At 41.6% G+C, this 11,509-nt stretch overlaps 1 protein-coding gene across 4 annotated transcripts; it reads right to left on the bottom strand.

Annotated features, from left to right (window-relative positions):
• ZNF615 (zinc finger protein 615) lies at positions 1–11,509 on the bottom strand. Of its 4 annotated transcripts, none has more exons than XM_007997834.3 (6): positions 10,494–11,508; positions 9,600–9,637; positions 5,709–5,910; positions 4,170–4,296; positions 3,807–3,902; positions 1–2,646 (listed from the first exon to the last, which is right to left on the bottom strand). In XM_007997834.3, the coding sequence occupies exons 3-6, from the start codon at positions 5,721–5,723 to the stop codon at positions 689–691; spliced, it is 2,196 nt and encodes a 731-aa protein (XP_007996025.3). In that variant the 5' UTR covers positions 5,724–5,910; positions 9,600–9,637; positions 10,494–11,508; the 3' UTR covers positions 1–688. The 4 variants fall into 4 exon arrangements, with proteins under 4 accessions (XP_007996025.3, XP_072872188.1, XP_072872189.1 ...); XM_073016087.1 differs by lacking the exon at positions 10,494–11,508 and adding an exon at positions 10,343–10,462; XM_073016088.1 differs by lacking the exon at positions 5,709–5,910 and having other exon boundaries at positions 10,494–11,509.

Genomic DNA, 11,509 nt, shown 5'->3' with positions numbered 1-11,509 from the left:
TTGTGTACAATATTAAATTTTAATTCATGATTAGAGGAAGTCACAATTTAAAATGTATAAAATCAGTGACAAGGCAACTAGGAATATGGCTCAAGGTATCCTGTTCCCAAATGCACATGAGGCTATTATCTTCCAAGGTTAGAATTGTGACAGAAAGCTCTCATCCATCATTTTGCCAAGGCCTCTTTCTTGCATTAAGTTCTCTGATATTTTCCTGAAAGTCTTGTTCATTAAATGTTTTCATAAGTTATTTTCTGCATTATTTCCTGGCACATGATGAGGCAAAACATTTTATTGAAAACCCTGCCATATTCACTGCCAGAGGAAAGTATTTCTCCAGTGTGAACTCTCAATCTATTGAGGTTTTATTTTTGGGCAAAGACTTTCCTATAATTATTACATTTCCACCAATTAGTAGTTTATTCATGATCTATGATCACTTCTGAGGGGGTTTATCTTCCCACCAAAGGCTTTCATAGTCTGCCACATTCATAGGGCTTTTCTCAGTATAAAATTTTTAGACATAATGTCCTAAAACATTTTCTCAAATGTTTTGTACTGTTTTCTCTGACACAAAATATGAGGTAATTGATCACTAAACAAACAAACATAGTCTGCATTCACAAAATTACTCTTCTTTGCAGATATCTTGAGGGCCTACATCTGGCAAGAGGCTTTCCCAATATGACTACCTGTGAATTCTCTTGTGTTTAACAAGGATAGACAAGTGGGCAAAAGCTTTCCCACAATCGCTACATCCATAGGGCCTCTCTCCTGTATGTTTTCTTTGATGAACATTGAGCCCTGACTTTGTAGTGAAGGCTTTCTCGCAGTCACTGCATTTGTATGGTTTCTCTCCCGTGTGAATTCTCTGATGTGTAATAAGATCATTTTTGCGCAAAGAGAATTTTCCACATTCAGTGCATGCAAAGGAAGTCTTTCCTGTGTGAAATCGCTGATGTTGTATGAGGCATGTCTTCTTCCTGAAGGTTTTATCACATTCATTGCATTTGTATGGCTTCTCTCCAGTATGAGTTTGCTGATGTATACCAAGAGTACTCTTCATGGTGAAGCCCTTTCCACATTCATTGCATATATAAGGTTTCTCCCCAGTATGAGTTCGCTGATGTGCAATGAGCATGCTTTTGCCAGTTAAGCCTTTGCCACATTCACTGCATACATAGGGTTTCTCTCCTGTATGAGTGCGCCGATGTACATTGAGATGACTCTTCTCAGTGAAGCCTTTTCCACACTCATTGCAAATATAAGGTTTCTCTCCTGTATGAGTTCGTTGATGTCCCATTAGCCGGATCTTTGCTGGAAAGCCTTTTCCACACTCACCACATACATAGGGTTTTTCTCCAGTATGAGTTCGCTGATGCACAATAAGGCGGCTCTTCACAGTGAAACCTTTTCCACAATCATTGCATGTATATGGCTTCTCCGCAGTATGAGTTCGTTGATGTACAATGAGGTCACTCTTCATGGTGAAACCTTTTCGACATTCGGTACATACATAGGGTTTCTCTCCAGTATGTGTTCGCTGATGTCTGATGAGTGGGCTCTTTAAGGCAAAGCCCTTTCCACACTCATTGCATTTATAAGGTTTCTCTCCAGTATGAGTTCGTTGATGTACCATGAGACAGTGCTTCATTGAAAAGCCTTTTCCACATTCACCACATGTATATAATTTCTCTTCTGTATGAGTTTGCTGATGTGTGATAAGACTGTTCTTCAAGGTGAAGCCTTTCCCACATTTATCGCATATAAAGGGTTTCTCACCAGTATGAGTTCGAAGATGTGCAGTAAGACGCCTCTTCTCAATGAAGCCTTTTCCACATTCACTACATATATAAGGTTTTTCTCCTGTATGAGTTTTCTGATGTGTAGTGAGACTGAACTTTGTAGAGAAGGCCTTCCCACATACACTGCATCCATGAGGTTTCTCTCCTGTATGAGTTCGTTGATGATAAATGAGCCGACACTTCTTGATGAAGGCTTTCCCACATTCACTACATGTGTAAGGTTTCTCTCCCATATGAGTTTTCTGATGTATATTGAGCTGTGATTTCTTGAGGAAAGTTTTGTCACATTCAGTGCATTCATAATGTTTCAGTCCTGTATGAGTTCTCTGATGGTCCATTAGCCTAGATTTTCTGGAGAAAGCTTTCCCACATATACTGCATACATGAGGTTTTTCTCCAGTGTGAACTCTCTGATGATCAATAAACTGAGACAACTTGAGGAAGGCTTTCCCACATTCACTGCATACATGGGCATTCTCTATGTCATGAGTTCTCTGTTGCTTAATGACCTGGGACTTATTAATAGGTTTTGCAATTGCAGGAAACTTCATTTCAGTATAAAATTGTTTATGGTTAGCATGAAAAAGGGATTTCCCATCTCCATTAAACTCAGCAGAGTTCTTTAGGCCAGAGCTCCTTTTATGGTTTTCAAAACTTAAATTTGATTTTAAAGGTTTTTCATGTAAGTCAAAGGTATCAGGATCTTGCTTCAGCAGGAGATGACTTTTGTTCTGATTAACACTATTTCCAAACATATTCTGTTCATGGCATTGTTTCACACTCTTCTGAATACTTTGATTTTGCAAGTGATGCTGCAGAGGATCATCAATTTTCCTGATTTCTAGGAAAGAAGAGAACAGTCAATCACTCCATCTTCTTGTTTTGAAATAAACTATTTAAACTATTTTTAAAAACTGCCTTGGTGTGAGGTGACTCTTTAGTGAAAACTCTATTTTATTTATTTGTTTTTTGTGTGTGAGCAATGAAGCTTTTTAATAACCTGGGTGCAGGCATACTGAGTCTGAAACTAGGTGCAAGCTTTCAGGCTGAGGTGGGAGGATCACTTGAGCCCAGGAGGTCAAGGCTGCAGTAAGCCTGGGTGACTGATGAGACCTTGTTTCCAAAAAAAAAAAAAAAAGGTATGGAGAAACTCAGTATTCAGTATAGGAGAAATAAGAGAACTTAAGAACCACATAGATGCCAATTAGAGACCAGGTTATCATGGGCACAGCATCCAGAGTAGAGAAAATGAGGGAATAATGATTCCCAGAGTGGGAATAATGAAGGAAAATTATTATTTTCCTACTAGGGCAGGAAGATGCAGTAGGCAGAAAAAAGTCATGAGTGCAAAGGTCTCTCTTTCTGGAGAGTCCTGGAAAGTGGAATTTCATAGCAAGAGAGGTAATACACAAGCAGAGACAGAGTGACAATGGACAAGAAAAAGCAGATTTGAAAATCCTAAGAAGATAATTATGTAGACAAAACCAAGATGTGTATAAAATAAACAAAGATGAAATCTCAAGGAAAAAAAAGTGGGGGCCAGGCCTGGTGGCTAACGCCTCTAATCTCAGCACTTTGGGAGGCCAAGGTGGGCAGATCATGAGGTCAAGAGATCAAGACCAATATGGTGAAACCCCATTTCTACTAAAAATACAAAAATTAGCTGGGCATGGTGGCACGTGCCTGTAGTCCCAGTTACTCGGGAGGCTGAGGCAGGAGAATCCCTTGAACCCGGGAGGCAGAAGTTGCAGTGAGCCAAGATCGTGCCACTGCACTCCAGCCTGGTGACAGAGCTAGTCTCCATTTCAAAAAAAAAATGAAAGAAAGAAAGAAAGTGGGGCATATTTTCCATACTACAACAAAAAAGAGCTCTTCCTGGGAAGAAGGAGTCATGGAGGGGCTGTTGCTGTGTCTTCAGATGCCCTCACTGCTTTGACGTCTGCTCTGTGTGAGCAGAACATGATGTCTGTGGCTGTCCACCTGGTTGGTCCTCTCACTCACCACAACAGATTCGAGTGTAGATTTCATCTTCTGTTGTGCAAGGTTCTTCTCCTTGTTCCAACTTGGATAGTGCATCTGGTTTGCTGGCTTGATACCCTGTTCATGGGAAATGACAGAAGATTTAGACAAATCGAATGGGGCTGGCAATGTTGAAAAAGGAGAGTGTTACATTTTAAGAACTACACAGGTGTCAAGTCTGTAACATCAAGGCTTTTCTGTCACAAGAAGGTAGATTATACTCTCTTGTGTGGGGCGAGAGAATGATGTGAGAATCCACCACTTCAGAGTACTGCAGGTAAGCAGCTGAGAAAGGAAGGCCACTGACTGGGCACCATCTGAGTGACACAGGGCAGCTGTCCTCACCCACTGCCACCAGGTTGCTGTAGTTCTCCAACATCACGTCCCGGTACAGGTCCTTCTGAGCAGGGCCCAGGAGCTGCCACTCCTCCCAGGTGAAGTCCACAGCCACATCCTCCAGTGTTAGGGATTCCTATAATAACACACTCCTGTTTAACGAAGTGATATTCTTTTGCTGATAGGAAAAGAATGTCAAGGAAGTCATTCTGCTCATTTTCCCCATATAGGAAGCTGGTGGGGTTTTTTCCTCAGTATATTGTGACAGAATAAGAATCCTAGTAAAATATTCTGTAATTGTGCAGTCATCCATTCATTCAACAACATTGAAAGTCAAAGAAATGTCTGTAATACACAGCTATCCAATCCTCTTGCTAGTGAAAGAACATCTATAATATATAGCATCTATTTCCCAATACCAAACTAGTTATAAGTATATGCTAGTTACAAGTAGATGAATAATACAGATTCTTAAATTCACTATGAGCTTTCAGGCCAATATCAAACTCTGTAATGAAGACATGCCAGATGCCAGTATCACCAGACAATGCATACTAAATAACTATGGTTAATATAGTTAACCATATTATTATTTTATTCTGAATGAAATAAAAGAAACTATATAAAACACGTATAAAGCACAAAGATTATTAGATGATTAAGCAAATTTATTTTTTTGTTTGCTTGTTTTGTTTTTTTGAGATGGAGTCTCACTCTGTTGCCCAGGTTGGAGTGCAGCGGCACAATCTCAGCTCACTGCAACCTCTGCCTCCCGGGTTCAAGCAATTGTCCTGCCTCAGCCTCCCTAGTAGCTGGGATTACAGGCGCATGCCACCACATCTGGCTTTTTTTTGTATTTTTAGTAGACATGAGGTTTTGCCATGTTGGCCAGGCTGGTCTCATACTCCCGACCTCAGGTGATCCACCCGCCTCGGCCTCCAAAGTGCTGGGATTACAGGCGTGAGCCACAGTGCCCGGCCATGATTAAGCAAATTTGGGGAAAAAAAAATTCCTTAGAATATATATGTAGACACATGTATCCACACAAATTCATATGTATGTGTATGTTATTAGACAGCATTAATAACATTAAATACAATAAAGAAACAGCTACAAGAAATCTACTTTTGCATTTATGAGAAGGCTGCAGTTAAGAACACCAACTACCACAACACCTTTGTGAAGAACTATCAAAGATGTATGTGAGTCTCAGAATTATATGCCACGAAACATTAACATCCCTCAAGAAACTGGACTGCTTTCTCACAGCTGATGTAACTTACCATGATCCTCTTGCATAGCTGTCAGAGATACTAGAGGCAAATTTACAGCCAATGTAACCTACGGGGTCCCACACAGTCACACATTTCAACATGAATCATGTAGTACGAATCCTATGAATAATATATCCCTGATCCTTCTTTGCCCAGACTTCTCCAGGTCCCGATATTTCCAATTTATACTTTTCTGATTAATTACCTTGATTTTTACAAGACTTTAAAAATACAATGGAGAATAAAGGAAGGAATAAAACAAACCAAAAGTCACCTGGGCCTGCATCATTGTCTCCTAAATTTGGGAAATGACTGCTAACTTGGATGTTCTGTATTTGTCTCTTCTGAATCAGCTCTAAATTTCTGTTCAGAAACTTCAATCGCCAATCAGAGATGTCCCCAGCAATGATGACACCCAAGTCTTGGAAACTGCCTCCTTCCTTCACTTGACTTCTCCTGTTCTCAGCACCTGTGGGCTGAAGAGCAAATTACTCTGAGTGGTACATTCTTTTTAGGCCCAGATGTTGTCACTGTTCCTGTATGCTCACCTTAAATCAAGGCCCCCAAATATCTGTCTGTCCTTTTATTTAGTGCTCCAGAAGCTTTTATATCTGGGCTAGTAAAATATAACATTCTGAGTATAGGGGAGGTACAGCACCCTTCCATATAAAGTTGACATAGTATGATTACTGCTAGTAAGTGAAAGAGAATGTGGGAAAAAGAATCATCACACGTGATGCCCAGCAGGAGGGCAATCTTCAGGCAGATCAGTTTTAGGAAAGAGGTCACACAAACAGCTAAGATGCACACATTTTGTCTTTAAAACTATGTATACCCATCTACCTTTTCCAGAGGTCTTTTTACATTCTAGGATGCATATACTATAATTTGAGAACATTGTCCTAAGCAACTGATAAGCACTATCTTATTTAAATTATTCATTACCATCCACATCTTTAACTTTTTTTTTTTTGAGATGGAATCTTGCTCACTCCATCACCCAGGCTGGAGTGAGTAAGACTCCGGTGGTGTGATCTCTGTTCACTGCAACCTCCATCTTCTGGGTTCAAGCGACTCTCCTGCTTCAGCCGCCTGAGTAGCTGGGATTACAGGTGCATGCTACCATGCCCAGCTAATTTTTGTATTTTTAGTAGAAACAGGGTTTCACCAAGTTGGCTAGGCTGGTCTTGAACTCCTGACCTCAAGTGATCCACCCATCTCGGCCTCCCAAAGTGCTGGGATTACAGGCGTGAGCCACTGCACCCGGCCGCCATGCACATCTTGATACTTGCAAAGTATTATAAATGTATAAAGGATACTCAGCAAAAATATCCTTGAGGAATTACATATTACAACAAATCCTAATGGATATTCTTCAAGCAAAAGAAAGATGGCCGGGCGCGGTGGCTCACGCCTGTAATCCCAGCACTTTGGGAGGCCGAGGCGGGTGGATCACAAGGTCAGGAGATCGAGACCATGGTGAAACCCCATCTCTACTAAAAAATAGAAAAAAATTAGCCGGGCGCAGTGGCGGGCGCCTGTAGTCCCAGCTACTGGGGAGGCTGAGGTAGGAGAATGGCGTGAACCCGGGAGGCGGAGCTTGCAGTGAGCCGAGATTGCGCCACTGCACTCCAGCCTGGGCGACAGAGCGAGACTCCGTCTCAAAAAAAAAAAAAAAAAAAAAAAAAAAAAGAAAGATGACTCCAGTGTAAGCAGAGGAGCAAGGTCTGAAGAGCAACAAAATGGTAAGTAAGTAATAAAATTGAAATCAGCATTGACTGGAAAAATAATAATAATATATCAGGAAGTTTTAACATATATAGTGTTAAAATATTCCATAAGAACATATAAAGTAGGAAGATGGCAAACGAAAAAGTATTTTAAGATGTCTGCATAGCAGAAGAGTATAAAATACTAATTACCATAACATTAAAAAATAAGTTTATATGTTATTCGTAATCAATAGTGTCAGCAATAAAACTAATTTAAAAAAATTATTTCCACATTAAAAGAGAGGTCTATGGTTTCCGTGGCAGCTACTCAACTCTAGCTCAAAAATGCCCATATACAAAAAAAACGGACTAATGATTGTGGCCAGGTCCCAACAAAACTTTATTAACAGAAACAGGCGCTGGGAGATTTAGTCCATGGGCTCTAGTTGCCCAACTGTGAATTAGTGCAGAAAAGCCATATCGTCACCTAAATCAACAGTCAGTAATATAGTATCCAGGACCTGAACCACCTGTTTCGTAAATAAAGTCTTATGGGAACACAGCTAGATGCATTCCATGACATCTCGTCTCAGACTATTGTCACATTACAATGGCAGAGTTGAGAATTTGGGTCTAGAATGCTACTCAGTAGAATGCGGTATAAAAAATCATCAAAGATGACTTTTGAATATAAGGGGCAAATTATCAGTATTTGCCTAAAACGTCTGTATTCCTTTAGTCAGGTGGCTGGATACAGAATTTAAATAGAAAAATCTTATATCCTCCTAAAGTATATACAGATCAAGAGTCAGTATTAAGAGCAGAATAATTCTGGGAATAATTTAACATTCTATTGAAAATTGCCAGTAAAAGTACCCCTGGTAACCCAAAACCCCATTTCTAGAACTTTCTGAAAAGGTAATATTGGCAAAAGTGTGCTATCTGACAGGTCATTTTTACTTTCTTCACTGGATTTTTCATGGGGAAAACACAGGTTTACGTCAGAAAAATATTAGCATTCTACACTTAAAATAAAATTGCTGATGGTAGCTCAGTAATATAAGTTTATGGCTTTAAAAGTTTTCATTAACAGAAAAAAGAGAGAAACAAGGCGGGAGAAAGGGAGAGAAAAAATGAATATACGTACAAATTTTACAAAAGACAAAACCATAAATAATCCTCAGAAATAACCGTGGAGAAAAGATGTTTAACTCCTCTTTTGGCCAACAAGGAAAGAGACACAAGTTTTGCCAATCACACAATGAGCAAGAAGCAGAATCAGGACTGAAAATTCAGGTTTGTTTCACTTCAAAATCCACTTTTACTCCACTTTATACCTAACCAAAATTATCTGTAAATCAGATGCCTCCTTATTAAGTAAATAAAGAAAGCAATTAAAAGACTATTAGTGGCCGGGCACGGTGGCTCACGCCTGTAATCCCAGCACTTCGGGAGGCCGAGGCGGGCGGATCACAAGGTCAGGAGATCAAGACCATTCTGGCTAACACGGTGAAACTCTGTCTCTACTAAAATTAAAAAAAAATTGGCCGGGCGTGGTGGCGGGTGCCTGTAGTCCTAGCTACTTGGGAGGCTGAGGCAGGAGAATGGCATGAACTCAGGAGGCAGAGCTTGCAGTGAGCCGAGACAGCACCACTGCACTTCAGACTGGGCGATACAGTGAGACTCTATCTCAAAAGAAAAAAAAAAAAAAAGGCTATTAGTAGAATAATTCTAATTGATCATATACAGAATTATTTAGAGGAATGGTACTTATGTCTGTAACTTACTTTGAAATATACCAAAATCGACAACAAATAAGGAATGATTCACAAACAGAGGAATGGATGAATACTTAGAAAACCAGTAGAGCTGATCTAATACAATGTTCATGGTAAAAGCTAGGTGGTAGACATACTGGTAGTAACCTCAAACTTCTTTCAATATTTCCTTAGGTTCAAAAATTTTCACACAAAAATATGTTAGGCAGAGAGAAAAATATTGTAATACTAAGAATTAAGTAAGATGACCAATTATAAAGTAAATATTTAAAATTAATTTATCTTTTGTTATAAATTACAAGGAAAGGGGAGTCAGAAAGCAATACACTGCAATAAAAGTAATAGTCTAGATTGAAGATTAAAGGCAGGAAAAACAAAATTCGTGGATAAATGGATAATCATAAAACGTTCCTAAAAATGATACCTAAACATTTTAAAACATTTCACTTCTATCCAATCGTATGCATAAACTTAATGTGAATGCACTTATAGTACCACCGGCTCAAACAGTAAAAACAACTTGTAAATGTTTATTACATAACATAAAGCGAAAAAGAAAATAGTACCATTTATGTAATTTATCTGAATTATGAATATTAAGCACATAACATACACATCTAAAACTGAAATATTCTAAAAATTTGACAAAGGTTATCTTTGAGTAACCGAGCTTACCATGGCAGAGATGTCATATTACTTGTGTCAGAAAGAACCTGAAAAGAAATATCCAAGAGGAAGACACTGGCAACTTGCAGGACAAACGGTAGAAGCCGCATCTTAAATATAAAACATACTACTTTTAGGTATGCTAGATGATTGATCTCGCCAAAAACTTCCATTTCCGAGGATTCATCACCAAGGGGTGATGGAGGGTGCCAAAGGGGATTTAAAAACCAGTCGTGGAGAAGGGTCTTGGGCAGAAGGGGAATGCTAACGAGCATCAATTCTGTTCCAGCAGCCAGGACTGGGGCTCAACCCACCACCTGCCATGGATCCCAGGCCTCCACAGTTGCAGCCCACATCGGAATCTGTAGCGCTACCACCACCGTCACTCGGATTAATTCCAAAACCTGGATCAGAAACTTCCATACCTTAACCCCCAAGACAGTTCCTCAATCATTTAGTCCCGAACAAACCTGAACCAGAAACCCATTCACTGAGAAAACAAACCCTCCAGTTCGCAATCACTGAGCCCCGCCAAAGGACAACAGCAAAGACAACAGAATGTGACTTGGGCACTCAGTAGCTGATCTCTAGAGATCTTTAACCACAAACCACACGAGGACCCTGTGACTGGTCCCAGAGGCACCCCGATCTCTCTCTCTCTCTCTCTCTCTCTCTCTCTCACACACACACACACACACACACACACACCCTATCACGGACCCCTTATAGTTCCCCTGCGATAGGAATCGCACCCACGCTAAGCTCCTGAAAGAATTCCACTGGCGTCGCCAAACGCTGGCGCCGACAGACACCGGTCCATCACCACGGTCAACGAACACGCCCGGCCACGGACAGAATTTCCTCCCCCCGTCACCACAGCGACCGCCCAGTGACTGAACTTACTTCCCAGAACTTGGTCGGCTCTGGCCTCATCTCTCGGCCTCCTCACTGCCTACCGAAGGTAGGAGGCGTTCCCAGCGTTTGCGCAGATGCAACATGGCCGCGCCCTCGTCGCCGTGGGGGCCGCCATCTTTGAGTATCTGAGGTACACAAGGCAAAGGGGCCGTTTTGGCGCTGGTGACCGGAGGTGACGGGGACGATGAAAGGGCACCGAAACTGGCCCATATCCTGGCACCTCAACCCTTCATAAATACGGTTCCATATACGGAACCTCCAGTTTACACAAGACAAAAATGGCGTGGAGGTAAATCCCTTTCACCGGCTGAATAGAAGGCTAAGATGGCCGCGACGTTTACACTTTGTACTAAGGTTAGGAAACAGTTCCTTGTGAGGGAAAAGGAGAACCGGCCGAGAAGGGACGCCTCCGCCCTTTGGCCGGATTTCTAGCAGAAAGTGGCTTGAAGCGCCTTTTGAACGCAGAAGAGGGCTGCTAGCTACGCTGACGGAACAGGGGTAGCAGTCACAGACTAGGTAATGAAAACGGTTGGAACGTGCCAAATTTATGTTGGGTGAAAGGCATGGGGAAAAGCCAGTAAAAGCCAGAAAGTATAGTTCCCAAGGCGGAGGGGAGAGCCTGGGACCCAGGTGGAGCCAAATATGAGGGCAGGACTCAGGAGAAGTGGCCAGAAATTAAGGGAACAGGACCACTTCAGGGAGAAAGAAAGGTTGGGTAAGAGCCCGGGCACGGTGGCTCACGTCTGTAATCCCAGCACTTTGGGAGGCCAAGGTGGGCGGATCACTCGAGGTCGGGAGTTCGAGACGAGCCTGACCAACATGGAGAAACCCTGTCTACTAAAAATACAAACTTAGCCAGGCATGGTGGTGCAGGCATGTAATCCCAGCTACTCGGGAGGCTGAGGCAGGAGAATCGCTTGAACCCAGGAGGCGGAGGTTGCCGTGGGCCGAGATGGCGTCATTGCACTCCAGCCTGGGCAACAGGAGGGAAACTCCTTCTGGGG

The sequence above is a fragment of the Chlorocebus sabaeus genome, chromosome 6 (assembly GCF_047675955.1).
Source record: "Chlorocebus sabaeus isolate Y175 chromosome 6, mChlSab1.0.hap1, whole genome shotgun sequence".
NCBI classification, from domain to species: Eukaryota; Metazoa; Chordata; class Mammalia; order Primates; family Cercopithecidae; genus Chlorocebus; species Chlorocebus sabaeus.
Note: the sequence above shows the minus strand (reverse complement) of the source record. Positions and strands in the feature narration are given on the sequence as shown.

Bases quoted from the DNA above. Each gene is read 5' to 3' on its own strand.
- ZNF615 (XM_007997834.3), bottom strand. The intron at 3,903-4,169 runs GTGAGGACAGCT...TCCCATGAACAG, and splicing joins CAGCAACCTGGTGGCAGTGG to GGTATCAAGCCAGCAAACCA. The intron at 2,647-3,806 runs GTGAGTGAGAGG...CTTCTTTCCTAG, and splicing joins CTACACTCGAATCTGTTGTG to AAATCAGGAAAATTGATGAT.